The 19476-nt window shown below is 35.4% G+C and overlaps 1 protein-coding gene across 1 annotated transcript; it reads right to left on the bottom strand.

Moving 5' to 3' along the window:
- Nucleotides 1–15592: 15592 nt before the first annotated feature.
- On the bottom strand, nucleotides 15593–16177 carry LOC134368357 (RNA polymerase II subunit A C-terminal domain phosphatase SSU72-like). Its single transcript, XM_063084881.1, has one exon. It carries the CDS (start codon nucleotides 16175–16177, stop codon nucleotides 15593–15595), a length of 585 nt encoding a protein of 194 aa, XP_062940951.1.
- Nucleotides 16178–19476: the final 3299 nt, after the last annotated feature.

Genomic DNA, 19476 nt, shown 5'->3' with positions numbered 1-19476 from the left:
GACCGAGAGCCAACACCAAGGTGAGTAAGCATAAACAGATGTCAATAAAGTAGCCCATATCTTTCATTACTTCACCCATGTATTTCCATCCATCCTAGTCACGTGAAGCCTATTAAAAAACAACTTGACAAACACTTTAAAGATTTAATTGGCATTTCTAGAATCATTTCAAAGTTAACTTACTTACACAGTTAACATACCCAGGACTTCCTTATGGTGGCTCAGGTGTTGTTCCTTTGAATCTTCTGATTTTTTTTTGGGAACTGGCCCACTGCTAAGTCGATTTCATGGCATTTAGCTCAAGTATCTCCATTCTTGTTTACTGAGTCCAAATAATGGACTCCCATAAACTTTGCTTAATTAAATCCAAACCCTTTTTCCTTCATTAAAAAGGTAAATAAGCCCCTGAATCTACCCTTGAATTCTAACAAGATATTGTTGTGAACCCCAGTGCATGTAAATAATGAAAGATATATGCTTAGAAAAATAAAGAATCAATATACAAAAATTAGTTGCATTTCTTTGTACTAACAATGATCTATATGAAAGGAGAACAACCCCATTTATGATAGCATCAAAGAATAAAATACTTAGGAATAAATTTAACCAAAGTGGTGGAAGATCTGTACACTAAAAACTATAAAACAATGATGAAAGAAATTGAGGAAGACACAAAGAAATTTTCGTGGATTGGAGAATAAATATTATTCAAATATCCATAGTATTTAAAGGTAATCTCTATCCAAATGCAAACTCTATCAAAAGTCCAGTGGCATTTTTTTTGCAGAAATAGAAAAAACTCTCAAGTGTGTATGAAATCACAAAAGATCTCAAATAGCCTTCCTAATCTTGAGAAGGAATAAAATTTTAGGAATAAAAAAGTTAGCCACTTTATGATTTCAAATTATATTACAAAGTTATAATAATCCAAACAGTATGGCGGTGGCATAAAATTAGACACACAGACCGATGGAACAGGATAGAGAACTCAGAAATAAACCCAAGTATGATATGGTGAACTAATTTTTCAGAAGGGTGCCAAGATCATACAATGGGAAAGGATAGTCTCTTCAATAAATGGTTCTGGGAAAATGGGATATGCACATGGAAGGGAATGAAATTGAACCGTTATCTTACACCATTCACAAAAATTAAGTTAAAATGGATTAAAGACTTAAATGTAACACCAGAAACCATGAAACTTTTTGAAGAAAACACAGGGAAAAATCTCCATGACAATGGCCTTAGCAGCGATTTTTTGGCTATGACACCAAAAGCTCAAGTTACAGAAGCAAAAATAGACAAATGGGATTATATCAATCTGAAATCTTCTGTGCAGCAGAGGAAACAATCAACAACATGAATAGGCAGCCTAAAGATTGGGAGAAATCATTTGTGAATCATATATCTGATTAGGGGTTAATATGCAAAATATATAGAACTCATATAACTTGTTAGCAACACCAAAACAAAGAAACAAAACAACCCTGTTTTTAAAATGTTCAATGCATCTGAATAGACATATTTCTAAAGAAGGCATACAGATGGCCAGTAGGTATATGATAAAATGCTCAACATCACTAATTATCATGGAAATTCAAATCAAAACCAAAATGAGATCACCTCATACCTGTTAAAATGGCTATTATCCAAATGACAAGAGATAAGCATTAGGGTGTGGAGTAAAGGGAACCCTTGCACGCTATTGGTAGGAATGTAAATTAGTACAGCCATTGTAGGCAACATTATGAAGGTTCCTCAAAACATTTAAAATAGAACTACCATATGATCCAGAAATTCCTTCTTTGGGTGTTTACCCAAGGGAAATGAATTCAGTGGCTTGAAGAGGTATCGGTACTCCCATGTTCACTGCAGTATTATTCACAATAGCCAAGGTATGTAAACAACATAAATGTCCATAGATGGATATGTAGTAAAGAAAGTGTGACATGCACACACGGGGATATTATCTAGCTTTAAAGGAGAAGATAATCTTTCCATTTGCAACCACATGGGCGAACATTAGGTTAAGTGACATAAGCCATACACAGAAAGACAAATACTGCGAAATCGCACTTATGTGTGGAATCTAAAAAATTCATATACGTGTAAGCAGAGAATAAAATAGTGGTTACCAGGGGCAGGAATGTGGGGACAATGAGGAGATGTTGGCCAAAGTGTGCAATGTCATAGTTATGTAGGATGAGTAAGTCTAGAGAATTAATGTAGAATATAATAACTATAGCTAGTAATACTGTATTGTGTACTGGAAATTTGCTACGAGTATAGTTTTCAGGTGCTCTCAATACACACATGCGCACACATACGCACACATGCACGCACACACGGTAACTATGCAAGGAGAACGATATGTTAATTTGTTTGACTGTAGTAATCATTTCATTATATATATATATATATATCAAAACTTCACGTTGTACACCTTAAATACATATAATTGTTATTATAAAGTCAAAAGATTAACTCAAAATAGATTAGAGGTCTTAATGTAAAAGTGACAATTCTAAAATTCTTAGAAGAAAACATAGTTCTGAATCTTCATGGTGTTGTAGTAGGCAATGGTTTCTTAGATATAACTGCAACCGCACAAGCAACAAAAAAATAGAGAAATACGACTTCATCAGTTATTAAATACTTCTGTGCTTCCCAGCTTATAATCTATAAAGTAGGAAGACATCCCACAAACTGTGAGAAAAATTTTGCTAATCTTATATCTGATAAGGGAATTGTATCTAGAATGTATACGAACATCTATAACTCAATAATTAAAAGGTAAATATCCTGAAATAAGTAAAATATTTAAATAGACATTATTCCCAGAAAAATGGCCAATAGGCACATGAAAAGACAATCAATATCACTAATTATCAGTGAAATACAAATCCAATCCAAAATGAGATACCACTTCACACTCACCTGTATGACTATAATAATAAAGAAAGACAGGCAATAACAAGCGTTGGCAAGGAAGTGGAGAAATTGGAGCCCTCATATGTTGCTGGTAGGAAGGTAAGTAGTGCATCCAGTTTGGAGAAAGAGTCTGGCAGTTCCTCAAATTTAACATAGAGTTTCCTTACGGCCTACCAACTTGACTCCTCTGTATATTCCCAAGAGAATTGAAAACAAATGTCCACATACAGATTTGTACAAGAATGTTTATAGTAACGTTATTCATAACAGCCAAAGACCAAAAAGTGCAAACAACCTAAATGCCCATCAACTGAATGAATAAATAAAAGGTATGGTATCCATTCAAGGAAATATTATTTGGCTATAAAATATGAAGTACTGATAAATGCTACAACATGTGTTAACCTTTAAAACATTATGCTAAGTGAAAGAAGCCAGATATAAAGGCCACATATTGTATGTTCCCATTTATATGATTGTTCAGAATAAAAAATTCATAGAGAAATGAAGTCAATGAATGGTTACCAGTGGCTGGGGATGGAGGGAGTGTGGATTGGGTTCTAATGGGCACTGAGTTTGTTTTTATGTTCATAAATCTGTCCTCAAATTGCATACTGATGATGTTTTCACAACTTTGGCATATACTAAAAACGACTAAATTGCATACTTTTACATGGTGACATTTATGTTATGTTTATCTTCATAAAAATGAGGCATATTCAGTTATAGTTAATACTAAAACATTTTATAAACCATAAAATTTTAGCACAAAATTATAGAGAAGAAATTAAAACATTCCCATAAAAATAGAAACTGAGAAGAGTTATTACTATCAGACCTGTCCTATAAGAAATAGTAAAGGAAGTTCTCCAGGCTGAAATGAAAGGACAGTCAGTATTACTCAAATCCACATGAAGAAGTAAAGGTCATCAGTAAAGGTAACTGTACAGATAAACATTTTATACACACACACACATTTTTGTTTACCTCCTTTTCTCCTATTTGATTTAAAAGAAAACTTTGTAATTCAATAATTATAAATCTGTGTTGATGGGCATACAATGCATAAAGATGTAGTGTTTGTGTTAATAACCACATAAAGGGAGGGGGTATGAAGCAAACATTTTGTGTCCTATTCAATAGTTCTGTAACAAGTAAAGGAATTGAATTAGTAATCAAAATCTATCTATAAAGCAAAGACCAGAATCAGATGGCTATACTTGTAAATTATTCCAAACATTAAAAAAAATACTAATGCCAATTCTATCCAATTTTCTTAACAAAACAGAAGAGGAGGAAACACTTCTCAATTCATCTTATAAAGCCAGTATTAGTCTGATACCAAAAAGAGATAAAGTTACTGCAAGATAATAAGAATCTTTCTATGAACTTTTTGAAGTAATCTTGTACGTTCTGTCCTTTCTGTCAGTTGTCTCTTCACTCTGTTAATTGTTTCCTTTTCCTTGCAAAAGCTTTTTTATTTGATGTCATTCCATTTGTCTGTTTTTGCATTTATTACTTCTGCTTTTCGGCTCATATCCAAAAAGTCATTGCCCAGACCAATAGCGGTTTCCCCGTATGTTTTGTTCTAGTAGTTTTTACCGTTTCGGGTCTTACGTTTAACTCTTCAGTCTATTTTGAGTTGATTTTTGTATATGGTGTGAGATAACGGTCTAATTGTATTCTTCTGTATGTGGATATCAGATTTTTCTAACATCAGTTATTGAAGAGACGGTCTTTCCCCATTATGTGTTCTTGGCATCCTTGTTGAAAAATCAATTGATTATAAACGTGTAGATTTATTTCTGGGCTTTCTGTTCTGTTCCATTGGTCTATGTATCTGTTTTTATGCCATTACCATGCTGTTTTGATTACTATAGCTTTGTAGTATACTTTGAAATCAGGTAGTGTAATGCCTCCACCATCATTTTTCATTTTATTGTTATAACATTTCCATTTTATTATGAGTTAATGTTGTTAATCTCCTACTGTGTTCATTTTTTAATGCTTTTTAAAATTGAAATATTGTAGTTGTACATATTTATGGGATACATATGTATGTTGTATAATGATCAAATCATGGTGTATAATGTATACACCAATTCATGCATTTATTATTTCTTTAAAATGAAAACATTCAAATACCTTTCTTCTAGCTATTTTGTAATATACAATATCTTACTATTAACCATGGTCACCCTACTGTGCAATACAAAAACAGAACTTATTCCTCCTATCTAACTGTAACTTCGTACCCATTGGACAACTTCTCTCCATCCTCCTCTCTCTCCTCCCCTCGCCAGTCTCTGGTAACAACTGTTCTACTCTCTGCTTCTAAGATATCAACTCCTCTTTTTCTTTCTCTTCTTCTGTTCTTTAGATTCCACATATGACTGGGATCATGTAGTATTTGTCTTTCTGTGTCTGGCTTATTTTACTTAATATCATGTCCTTCAGGTTCATCCATATTGTTGCAGATGATATTTTTTTTAAAATGACATTTTAAAAAATGGCTTAATAGTATTCTATTGTGCATGTATAGCACATTTTCTTTATCCATTCATCCATCATTGGACACTTGTGTTGATTCCATATCTTGGCTATTGTGAAGAGTGCTGCAATAAACATGGGACAGCAGATATCTCTTTAACATACGTTCTATTTTTAATTTTTTAAGGAAGCATCATACTGTTTTTTTTAAATAGTGATTGCACTAATTTACAATCCCACCAACAGTATTTGTTTCCTCTTCTCCACATCCTCGCCAATACTTGTCTTTTGACCTTCGATAATAGCATTTCTAACAGGAGTGAGATGGTATCTCATTATGTTTTTATTTCACATTTACCTGAGCTATTTCTCATGTACTTGCTGGCCATTTGAATGTCTTCATTTCAGAAACATCTATTAAAGTTTGTTGACCATTTTTTAAATCAGATTTATTTATTTATTTTGCTTTTAAGTTAAGTTCCTTATATAGTCTGGATATTAACACTTTTATGTATAGTTTGCAAATATTTTCTCTGACTCTGTAAGTTGTCTTTTCACTCTAACATTTCCTTTGTTCTGCAAAACTTTTTAGTGGAATGTAATCCCATTTGTCTATTTTTGCTTTCTTTCCTGTTCTTTTGATGTCTTTTTTCAAAATTCCTTGCCTGGCCCAATGTTGTGAAGCATTTCCCCTATGTTTTCTTCTAGCAGTTTTATCGTTTTGCAATTTACATTGAAGTCATAAACCGATTTTGAGTTGATTTTTGTATATGGTCTGAGGTAGGGGTCTATTATCTTTCTCCTAAATATGGATATCCAATTTTCCCAGCATCATTTATTGAAGAAACTGTCTTTTCTGCAGTGTGTGTCTTGGCACATACATCAGTTGCCTGTATGTATGTGAATTTATTCTCAGGTTCTCTATAAAGTTTCAGTGGTCTATGTCGTTATGTGAGTACCACATTGTTTTGATTACTATAACTTTGTAGTATACTCATACTGTGAAGTCAGATAGTGTGATGCTTCTACATTCTTTTCCCTCAAGATTGCATTGGTAGATGCTGAGCAAAAAATAAATAAATAAATAAAGCTGGAGGCATAACACTACCTGACTTTAAACTATACTACAAAGCTATAATAACCAAAACAGCATGGTACTGGCATCTAAACAGACACACTGATGAATGGAATAGAATAGAGAATCCAGAAATCAACCCACACACCTACAGCCATCTGATCTTTGACAAAGGCACCAAGCCTATACACTTGGGAAGAGAATGCCTCTTCAGCAAATGGTGCTGGGATATCCATATGCAGGAGAGTGAAACTAGACCCACACCTCTCATCATATACTCAAGTCAACTCAAAATGGATTAAAGATTTAAATATGCACCCTGAAACAATAAAACTTCTTAAAGAAAACATAGGAGAAACACTTCAGGAAGTAGGACTGGACACAGACTTCATGAATATGACCCCAAAAGCACGGGCAACCAAAGGAAAAATAAACAAATGGGATTATAGCAAACTAAAAAGCTTCTGCACAGCAAAAAAACAAACAAACAAAAAAAAAACAATTAATATAGTTAGAAGAAAACCAACAGAGTGGGAGAAAAAATTTGCAAAATAAACATCTGACAAAGGATTAATATCCAGAATATACAAGGAACTCAAACAACTTTACAAGAAAAAAAAAACAAGCAACCCAATTAAAAAATGGGCAAAGGAGCTAAATAGGCATTTCTCTAAGGAAGACATATGAATGGCCAACCGACAAATGAAAAAATGCTCAACATCACTCAGCATTCAGGAAATGCAAAGAAAAACCACACTGAGATACCATCTAACCCCAGTTAGGATGTCTAATATCCAAAAGACTGTCAATGATAAATGTTGGTGAGGTTGCAGAGAAAAAGGAACTCTCATACATTGCTGGTGGGACTGCAAAATGGTGCAGCCTCTATGGAAAATGGTATGGAGGTTCCTCAAACAATTGCAGATAGATCTACCATATGACCCAGCTATCCCACTGCTGGGCATATACCCAGAGGAATGGAAATCGTCAAGTCGAAGGTATACCCGTTCCTCAATGTTCATCGCAGCACTCTTTACAATAGCTGAAAGTTGGAACCAGCCCAAATGTCCATCATCAGATGAGTGGATATAGGAAAATGTGGTATATCTACACAATAGAATACTACTCAGTTATAAAAAGGAATGAAATACTGCCATTTGCAATGACATGGATGGACCTGGGGAGAATTATATTAAGTGAAACAAGTCAGGCACAGAAAGAGAAATGTCACATGTTCTCACTTATTTGTGGGAGCTAAAAATAAATTAATAAATACTGAAAAAAACTGGGGGGGAGGAGGGAAGAAGACATAACAATCACAATTCCTTGAAATTGATACAACAAGCAAACAGAAAGGACATTGTTGGGAGGGAGGGGGGAGAGGGAAGCAGGAGCGAGTTTTCAGTAATGGGCCACAATAATCAACCACATTGTATATTGACAAAATAAAATAAAATAAAATAAAATAAATAAGTGATTGAGCAGGGAATCCAAGAAAAACAAAATCCCTTTCTCTCCACATCTTCTTCACCAAGACTTGGAATTATTAAACTTTTTACCTGATGTATGGAAAGAAATTTGTTTTAAAATGCTTTTTATTACTCACTGCTGTTTGTAGGTTCCTTTTCATATGTGTACCGTCTATCTCGGTTGCCTTTTCTATGATTGATTATTAACTCATTTTTCACAGCTCACTTCCACTGCTCATTTTCCTGTTAAATTGTTTAGCCTCTCTATTTTAATTCGTAATATACACAAATATACATATTTCTAATATATCAAGGGCAGAATTCACACTTTTTCTCAAAATAGCCTTGATTATTTCCATATGGATTTTAAGAGTTGTCAATTTCCATGAATTCCATGTAAGAAAATTGTAAAGATTGCATAGAAATATATCTAATTATGGAGTATTGGGGAGAATATAAACAACTTGGTGAAACAGATTCTTCCCTTCTAAGAACATTGTATATCTCTGCAATCATTTGGGTTTTCTATTTTCTTTGGAAAAAATTTCTGATTGACTCCAAAAGATCTAAAATGAATACTTGCTTAATTTGCTTAAGATTTAGAATTGCTTAGTATTTGCTCAGAATGTCCTTTTCCAATGCTTAATGTTGAAATTCTTTGTTGTGTTTAGGTTTAAATAAAATCTACTTTCTAACTACTTAAAAAAAAAAAAAAGAAATGTAGTTAAAAGATCTGAATAGACAGTCTCCAAAGAAGACATACAAATGGCCAATAAGCCCATGAAAAAAGTGCTCAACATCATTATTCATTAGGGAAATGTAAATCAAAACCACAATGAGATACTACTTCACAGTAGCTAGGATGGATATAATGAAAAAAATGAACCATAACAAGTGTTGAGATGATGTGGAGAAATTAGAACCCTAAAAGAAGAAAAAAGATTGCATTGGTAGTCTTTTTTTTTTCTTTTCTGTAGTTCCATAGGAATTTTAGGATTTATTTCTATTTCTGTGAAAAATTTCATTGGAATTTTGATAGGAATTTCATGGAATCTGTAGATTAGTTTGAGCAGTATGGACATTTTAGCAATATTAATTTTTTCACTCCATGAACACAGGACATCTTTCCAATAATTTTTGTCTTCTTCAATTTCTTTTATCAATATTTCATAGTTTTAACTGTATCAATTCTTCACCTCCTTGGTTAAATGTATTCCTAAGTATTTAATGTTTTTGTTGGCTGTTGCAAAAGGGATTTTTGAAAAATTTTTATTGGAGAGTTCATTTTTAGTGTACAGAATCACTACTGATTTTTGTATGATTTGTATCCTGCAAAATGTTGAATACATGTTGGAAAACGTTCTAACAGTTTTCTATTGGAGTCTTTAGTGTTTACTATGTATGAAACATATGTTGTTCCTAACCTTAGGAAAAAAGCTTTCAATTTTTCACTGTTGAGTATGATGATAGCTGTGAGCTTGTTATATATGGCAAACAGAAGATATCCAGCATCAAATCCATACTTATTTTAAGCTGAATCATCAGAAAATGGAGACAAAACCGGAGGTATGCCAGTTGAATTGTGTTACTTTCTTTGATAACACTATCCTTTCCTGTCAAATCTGTGCCAACTCAAGATGTTGCAAGTGATCGTTTTCTAGTTAGTAGATTGTGAACAGAAGGGATGTACCCGGTGCATATAAAAGTCTACCATGTGATATTCTCCATTCTCTTTATCCCTTCCAAGTGTCTGGAACACAGAGAACTAGAGTGGTGGTAAAAACCATTTGTTGAAGTTGGCAAGGCCCCCATCCCTCTGGTAATCATCCATCAATCCTTGTAATAATTCAGGGGAATGATTAAAATGAATATGGTGGCTGCTGACTGGAACTCTGGCCCTCAACCAAAGTGGTAAGGAGCTTTCTTGTTTTGAAGCCACTGAATATCCGGGGTTTGTTTATTTATTTATTTGTTTTAGCAGCTTGGCCTACCATTAGTAACTACTGTATTCCAGAGGTAATCTGGATAAGTAACATTTCTGCATAAAATCACACAGATTTTAGGAAAATTAAATGATCAAATTGAAATAGTTAAAGAAAATACATACATGAACCTAGGACTAAAAGTTTGGATGTGATTGTGCCTCTCTCTTTGTCTCTCTCTCACACACACAGACACATTGTAAAACTGTGGTGTAGACAGGGGAAAAGCTGGTTCAATTTTTCTCTATTTTTCTTATCTTCACATCCTCTCTTGAAAGTTATGTTTACTAATGTTTATATATTTAAAGACAAAGATATGCGCTTAGAAATGGAACTGAAAAATTTAACCACTGTGTTTGTACAAATGAATGAACCTTAAAAATTAGTGTTCAACGGACAAACTTCTTAAAAATAATTTTCTACTTAGAACGTGCTGTGGAGTGAATTGTGTCACCCAAGGTCCATGTATTAGAAACTTAACCCCAATGTGACAGTGTTAAGAGGGTGAGAAATCCTATTATGGTAATTGAAAGTTGGGACCTTGAAGAGATGATTAGATTCTAAGGACCATGCCCTGGTAAATGGATTAATAAGTTGATTGTTTAATGGTGGTCATGGGCACCCTGGTTCTGAGGGCTTTAAAAGCAGCGGTGAGGAGTTAGCTCTGCTCGGCCATTCCCGCTGCGTGACACCCTGCATTGCTGTAAAGCCGCCACCAAAGAAGGCCTTCGCCAGATGTGTTCCCTGGACTTCGGACTCCCTCGCCTCAGAAACTATAAGCAATACATATTGGCTCTTTGCAAATTATCCCGTTCCAGGTATTTTTGTTATAAGCAACAGAAATGGACTAATACAAAAAGGTAACTTTTAAGCGGAAAAACAATTTTAATATGTGTAATTGACACCATAAAACTTTCAAAATAGAATGTATGTTGAGATTTGACCAGATAGATTACATGCATATAAAATATATTTACGTGAAAAGCAGATATTATGACCTTTTGTTACAAGATGAATAATACCAACCACACACGGGAAAAACTTTTTGAAGATTATTATGTCTTGAAACCTCATACTTTAAAAAGGAGGTTAATATTTTTTTTCTGTCTTTACCATGTATGATTGTAATGGGGATGGTGTACCCCATGCTTTTTATAATATAAGATAATTTAAAATATTTATAATTTTGAAATGCCCTCCGTTCAAGAACCTTTTAAACATTAAAATCTATTAAGACTAGCATTACAGTGTGACAATATGTGTAATATAATCCCAAGTAATGTTTCAACTAGATTAAAATAATTTGTGTTTTTACTTTAAATATAATTGTCTCTTTTGTCTTTGTGATGATAACCCATTTATCCAAAAATTGGGATAGAGGTTTCAAATACATGTTGATGCAAAAATTCAGATGTCTGAATCAAAGCTAAAATTGTTCTGTTACGACTATTACACTTACCTTTCTTTATAAATCTCAAGTAACGTTATTTAAGTTGATTGTAATGTCCAAGCAAAGGTTCACAACTGGGATGCATTAAAATCTAAATAAGTAATATTAAATTACTTTCAAAAACTATTATAAAATTGTGTAGATCTATTGAATTGTTCTAGTGCTATCCTCTAGTAAACCAGGGTCCCTTGGGGAGTAGTTGATTTTTGTGATGCAAACGGGAATGTGCAAGCTGAACCTATATGTCTTGTTGTTTTTAAATAGTCTAGGAGTACGAGACCAACTGCCAAACTGTGACATATGATCATCGAAGAGAGAATTATTATATTAAATTAAAACCAGACAAGTCTATGAAATGCCAAGAGTCTATAATGTACTCAAAGGGGAAAATTATTATTTCTTCCTTTTCAAATGACTAGTACTATACTCAGCTGATTTTATGAGGAGAAGATGACAGACTGATATCACAGTTTGTTGAGGCATTCCGTATACAGGTATGAAAAACCAACCAATCGACCTATATGAACCGTGCCATGTTCTACAGTGTGAAGATTAGAGCCACATCAAAAATGGTGTCATATATCCCTGCCTAAGGCCATAGCTAGTCCTGTTCAGAACCTAAACTGAAATAAAGAACGTGCTTTACTGGATGTAAGATCCCGAGTTGTCATATCATAGTGCCTTGTACAGCATAACACCTCAGGGAGAGATTTGTGAGTATTTCTGACAGGGCAACAGTTAGCACAGGACCCAACTAGAACCTTTTTCAGCCCCAACTTCACTTTCAGTCTCCTCATAATCAAATAAAACTAGCATTTTTAGAAACGAATGTACTCGTAATTGCTCTCATGACAGGTAAAAACAATGTTCTAGGGCATAACCACTATGAATTTACCTGTGTATAACAATCACCCTAGAGGTTGCTGGTTTGTGTCAGTGAATCTCAGAATTAAAAAATGCCATTCCAAAGGGAAGGATAAGAGACTTTGGCAATGCAGAGAGAAAGGGGCTAGCTACAACTGAGTGAATAGGTTAATCTTCATGAAATTGATCAGCTTTCATCTGCTCCCTGCTAATGTCTTTTTGTTTCACAAGTTCAAGGACTTAAAAGCAGTGCTACCATCTTTATGGCGGATCAGTATGTGAGAGATTTAAATATCTAAATGTGTGTCTGTGCCAATATTCCCCATAGTTCTAAAGAAATATTCCCATGATGCAGCAACTTTCACTTGGTGTGATAATATGTCATTTGAAAATTCTGAGTAAAAGCTACCTTAACTGTAGTAAGTATGGGAGCTAACAAAGTTTTCTGAGTGAGGAAAGACAGGGCTTATGTATACTACAGATGACTAATAGCACAGACAACTCCTCAGACCAAATGACAAGAAAAAAATGTAAAATCTCAATATTATTTTATCCAGCAAAAAGGAGTATGTGACATTATTAATGAATCATGGCACATATACATTAAAAATAATTCAGAACTTATCCATAATACCAGTGGTCTTCAAAAAGATCATGGGAAAGTTTGTATTATCATTTAATTGCATTTTTCAATGAACTTTTTGAAGTACTCTTGTATAACCACTCATAGTAATATAGAAGCCTTCATATTGTATGAGCCTAGTATTGGTATAATTAGTCTGGGGCAATATGTTAAAAGACTAAGAACTAAAATTGTTCCAAGTAACAAAATTATACTAAAAACGATTTTCGCTTTACATCTAAAAAATGATGATTAAAAGTGACTAACTATACCTATCAAAACAAATAAAAAACATCCTAAAATACATTAAAAACTTAAATGTTTTCAAAAAGGCATTAAAGGATGTGTTGTGTAAGTTATATGTATGTATATCTAGAAATTAAAGAATAATTTTGTTCCACCTTCGTCAAAATTAAAACTAAAGCATAGGTCACAAATTCTTTAAAGTCCTCGGTTATTTATTATTCAAAGGGATAAGGAAGACTAAATGGAGTGGCTACGTTTGGTAGTGTTGGAGAACACAGTGGAAGAAGAACCTTAAGCCAAGGGGAATAAAGATTTTCCTTTAACTTTGAATGAATACATGATCTGTCTCTTGTAAATATAACGACAGTTTCCATTGTATGTTTGGTCTTCAATGGTTGAGAGAGCCTGTAATATGACATTTTTAACTACAAAGGCTGTAGTCTGTAACCTTAGTGTTTAAATTTACTACAGGAATTACATTTTAAATGTTTATTATAGAAATGTGTTTGTATTTCTAAAGTTAAAAATGATAGAACTTCAAATTTGTCACTGAAAATTACATTTGCTAAACGACGTCGTGATAACAAACCCATTTCTTATTACCTCACTGGCCTTATTACCATTTGCCTCAACATAAATTTTCTTGCCAATGAGAAAATTGTATAGACTTATAATCTGAGTTATTTTTCTTCTTGTGTGTTGTTCAAATAAAATAAATGCTGTTTACAGATGCTGTTTTTCTTCACTAATGAAAGGAAAAAATCGGTTTTTCCATATAACTCAGAGATGAACAGCAAAAAGAAAAAAAAAACACACCTTAATTTAAAAGTTGAACGTTAGTCATGTTTGTTCCTAGACCTGCCACTGGGAAGTGTTCACTGGTTCCGTCTACAATTCAAGTGCTGACCTACTAACATTACACACTGGGTCCCATTTCACCCTCCTTTGACATTTCCTCCTTTTCTCTTCAGCTCCTTTGCCTCCTACATCCAAAATATCTTGGCATTTCTTAGAAGATTATGGGACTATTCATAAATACAGACCTTACTCACATTGGGTATTATCAGATTTGCGTGTGTGTGTGTGTGTGTGTGTGTGTGTGTGTGTGTGTGTGTGTGTGTGTGTGTGTGTGTGTGTGTGTGTGTGTGTGTACACACCCAGTCTGGCGGGAAAGAGTCTGATATCTCAGTTTTTTTTTTCCCGAGTGCGCCACGGGCTCAGCCCCTCTCAGGTTTTTTTTTAACTGTGGTAAAATATACATAGAATCTTTAGCATTTTAACCATATATAAGTGTGCAATTCAGTGGCATTAAATACCTTCATATTATTGTGTAAACCTCATCACCATCTTAGTCTGTTTGGATTCCTGTAACAAAATACTTTCGACCAGGTCATTTATAGCAACAGAAATTTATTGCTCACAGTTCTGGAAGCTGGAAGTCCCAGATGAAGGTGCCAGCAGATTTGGTGTCTGGTAAGGGCTGTTCCTCATGATGGCACTTTCTATGTATTTTCACGTGACAGAAGAGACAAACAGTGTATTCTCACATGGTGGGAGGAGCAAACCGGCTCCCTCGAGCCCTTTTGTAAAGGTACAAATCCCATTCATGACATCATCACCTCCCAAATGTTTCATCTCTTAATACCGTCACCTTGGAAGTCAGGTTTCAACACATAAACTTTACATTTTTTTATTTTTTCTGGCCAGTACGGGGATGGAACCCCAGACCTTGGTGTTAAACATGAATTTTAGAGGAACACAAACATTTGGACTGTAACACTATCTATACCCACAACTTTAAAAAATCATTCTCAAACACAAAACTCTGTACTTGATAGCATACTGCATAATAGCTAGAGAGGCTTTTGAATGTTTTTGCCACAAAGAAATGATAAATGCACGAGGTGATTGATACATTAAGTAAGTACCATATTCTGATTATTATACAACATTACATATGTGTCAAAACATCAGATGGTACCCCATAAATATGTAGCATATATCAGAATCTCCTCCCCCCTCCCCCCCCTTTTTGACCAGTAGCATCCACTTACTGGACAATTCCAGGTTCTTTCCTAAAAAGAGGCAGCTCGTGGCTTTATTCAGGTATTTCTACAGTCCAGCCAGTTAGGGGAGAAGAAAAGAGAAAGGCACGCACAACCACAGACGCACATATGTTGGGGGAAATGTACTATAAACCATTTTTTCTTCTTTTTTTGGTTACAGAAAAAAACTTCGTTTTCTATGTCTTATTCATAAGTAAAAGGGGGATAGAAAAAACTTGTTTTTAATCTGGTATTTATGTATTTCTTCCCATTTCACATGTACAGGTTATTCAAGTAACAGTGCTGTCTACCGAGGCAATACCTAAAAGCCAAAAGAAATACTAGGAAGGAAAAGTCCTAACAATTGGAAGTTCAAGAAGATACCTTCAGGAGGCTGAGCCACGAGTGGCCAGCAGCATCAGTCGAAGCACACGGTGTGCAGAAAGGTCTTGCCCCTCTTCTTCTCCAACTCCTTCAGCATCTCCTCCATCTTGTTGTCCATGTCCTCCAGGAGCTGAAGACACTGGCAGATCTCACAGATGAGGAACGCTCCAAGGGTGGCCTCTTCTTGGTTGTCCTGGATGTCCACGTTGACCACGTGCACTGGCTGGCAGGTCTCCTGTTCTCTGGAAGTCAGATGTTCTACCACCTTGTCGTAGACTCTCTCTTCACACGTGAGGATCAGATCAAACACATCGTTGCAGCTCTGGAACCTTTCTGGCCGGGGCTTGATTCTCTTATTTCTGTCCAGCATATACAAAATGCCATTGCTTGTATAGAATTCTTTGTCTTTCCTAAGAAGATCATTGTACATCTGATCATATGTGGTACTGAAATCATAAACATTCGGCTTGTGGGGTGTTGATCCTGGAAGCTTCACGCGAGTTGCTGTTCCAAAGGACCGGACATTGAATCCTCGTTTGCTGAGGACGTTGTGTGCCTCCATGCTCCGATTCTGGTTGCATGAGCACACCACAGCCACCCTCAGTGGTGACGACTGCATGGCGACAGCAGCTCTGTCAGCTCCGTTCAGCTCCAGGACGCCCACCCGGCTGTGGGTCTTCAGCATGAGCAAAATGGCGGCGGTGGCGGCCGGAAGTCAGGTAGGAGGAAGCTTCAGCTGTGACGCAACACATAGGGACGCGCAACACGTGGGGACGCACAGCGGGGCGTCTCCAAGGCTCCCGGAAGTCCTCCCTGGGTCTCGGAGCACCAGGCCTGGGCCAGAGAGGAGGCCCCGCCCCTCGGGCTTCCAGGCCAGCTCCCTGCAGTCTGTTCATGTGCTGCCTGCTGGTCAGGCGCATTGCGCCAGCCTCCCGATCTCACAGTGACCTGCGCCAGCGCTGAGAGTCTCATTCCTGTTATGGCTGAATAATATTGCCTTGTAGGTATAGATCACATTTTGTTTATCCATGAATTTGTTGATTTGACACATCTGTTGCTTTCACCTTTTGTCTATTATGAGTAATGGTGCTCTGAACATTGATGTGCTGGTATCAGTTTGGGTCCCCGCTTTTTTCTTTTGTGTGTGTGTGAATTTATTTATTGATTTTTATCTCACACCAATAAGTGAGAACATGTGGTATTTCTCTTTCTGTGCCTGACTTGTTTCACTTAATATAATTCTCTCAAGGTCCATCCATGTTGTTGCAAATGGCAGTATTTCATTCTTTTTTATAGCTGAGTAGTATTCCATGGTGTAGATATACCACTTTTTCCGTATTCACTCATCTGATGATGGACATTTGTGCCGGTTACAACTCCTGGCTATTGTAAAGAGTGCTGCGATGAACATTGAGGAACGGGTATACCTTCGACTTGATGATTTCCATTCCTCTGGGTATATGCCCAGCAGTGGGATAGCTGGGTCATATGGTAGATCTATCTGCAATTGTTTGAGGAACCTCCATACCATTTTCCATAGAGGCTGCACCATTTTGCAGTACCACCAACAATGTATGAGAGTTCCTTTTTCTTTGCAACCTCGCCAGCATTTATCATTCACAGTTGTTTGGATTTTAGCCATCCTAACCGGGGTGAGATGGTATCTCAGTGTGGTTTTGATTTGCATTTCCTGAATGCTGAGTGATGTTGAGCATTTTTTCATATCTCGGTTGGCCATTTGTATATCTTCCTTAGAGAAATGCCTACTTAGCTCTTTTGCCCATTTTTTAATAGGGTTGCTTGTTTTTTTCTTGTAAAGTTGTTTGAGTTCCTTGTATATTCTGGATAATAATCCTTTGTCAGATGTTTATTTTGCACATATTATCTCCCACACTGTTGGTTTTCTTCTAACTGTATTAATTGGGGTTTTTTTTGTTTTTTTTGTTTTGTTTTTTTGTTTTGCTGTGCAGAAGCTTTTTAGTTTGATATAATCCCATTTATTTATTTTTCCTTTGGTTGCCCGTGCTTTTGGGGTCGTATTCACGAAGTCTGTGTCCAGCCCTAATTCCTGAAGTTTTTCTCCTATGTTTTCTTTAAGAAGCTTTATTGTTTCAGGGTGTATATTTAATTCTTTAATCCATTTTGAGTTGATTTTAGTGTATGGTGAAAGGTATGGGTCTAGTTTCATTCTCCTGCATATTGATATCAAGTTCACCCAGCACCATTTGCTGAAGAGGCATTCTCTTGCCCAGTGTATAAGCTTGGTGCCTTTGTCAAAGATCAGATGGCTGTAGGTGTGTGGGTTGATTTCTGGATTCTCTGTACTATTCAATTGATCAGTGTGTCTGTTTTTATGCCTGTACCATACTGTTTTGGTTTTTATAGGTTTGTAGTATACTTAAAAGTCAGGTGGTGTTAGGCCTCCAGCTTTATATTTTTTTTTGCTCAGCATTGCTGTGGCTATGTGTGGTCTTTTGATATTCGATATAAATGTCTGGATAATTCCATTTCTGAGAAAAATGTCATTGGAATTTTGATGGGGATTACATTGAATTTGTATTTCATTTGGGGTTGTATGTACATTTTCACAATGTTGATTCTTCCAATCCAAGAGCATGGAATATCTTCCATCTTCTTATATCCTCTCTAATTTCTCTCAGCAGTGGTTTGTAGTTCTCATTATAGAGATTTTTCACATCCTTAGTTTACTCAATTCCTAAGTATTTTATTTTTTTGGTGGCTATATATTGTAAATGGGCAAGCTTTCTTGATTTCTCTTTCTTCATGTTCACTATTGGAGAATAGAAATGCTACTGATTTTTGTGTGTTGATTTTGTATCCTGCTGCTTTGCTGAAATCATTTATCAACTCCAAGAGTTTTTTTGTAGAGGCTTTAGGCTGTTCGATATATAGGATCATGTCATCTGCAAACAGGGACAGTTTGACTTCTTCTTTTCCAATCTGGATGCCCTTTATTTCCTTCTCTTCTCTGATTGCTCTGGCTAGTACTTCCAATACTATGTTGAATAAGAGTGGTGAGAGTGGGCATCCTTGTCTAGTTCCTGTTCTTAAAGGAAAAGCTTTCAACTTTTCCCCATTCAGGAAGATATTGGCAGTATATCAAATGCTTTTTCAGCATCTATAGAGATGATCATATGGTCCTTGTGTTTGATTTTATTAATACGGTGTATCACATTTATTGATTTGCATATGTTGAACCAACCTTACATCCCTGGGATGAATCCCACTTGATCGTGGTGAATAATTTTACGTATGTGTTGCTGTATTCTGTTTGCTAGTATTTTAGTGAGGATTTTTGCATCTATATTCATCAAGGATATTGGCCTGTAGTTTTCTTTTTGGGTTGTACCTTTACCTGGTTTTGGTATCAGGATGATGTTTGCTTCATAGAATGAGTTTGGGAGATTTGCGTCTGTTTCAGTCTTTTGGAATAGTTTGTAAAGAATTGGTGTTAATTCCTCTTTGAATGTTTGGTAAAATTCTGCTGTGAATCCATCTAGTCCTGGGCTTTTCATTGTTGGGAGCCTTCTGATAACAGCTTCAATCTCCTTTATTGTTATTGGTCTGTTCAGATTTTCTACATCTTCATGGCTCAGTTTTGGGAGATTGTGTGTGTCCAAAAATTTATTCATTTCCTCCAGATTTTCAAATTTGTTGGCATATAATTGTTTATAGTAGTCTCGAATGATTCCTCGTATTTCAGATGAATCAGTTGTAATATCACCTTTTTCATTTCTAATTTTTGTTACTTGAGTCTTCTCTGTTCTTTTTTAAGTTAGCCATGCTAATGGTTTGTCAATTTTATCTATCTTTTTAAAAACCATCTTTTTGATTCATTGATCTTTTGTACTGATTTTGGGTTTCAATTTCATTCAGTTCTGCTCTGATCTTAATGAT

This window comes from Cynocephalus volans, chromosome X (genome assembly GCF_027409185.1).
Source record: "Cynocephalus volans isolate mCynVol1 chromosome X, mCynVol1.pri, whole genome shotgun sequence".
NCBI classification, from domain to species: domain Eukaryota; kingdom Metazoa; phylum Chordata; class Mammalia; order Dermoptera; family Cynocephalidae; genus Cynocephalus; species Cynocephalus volans.
The sequence above is the reverse complement of the archived record's forward strand: the minus strand, read 5'-3'. Positions and strand labels throughout refer to the sequence as shown.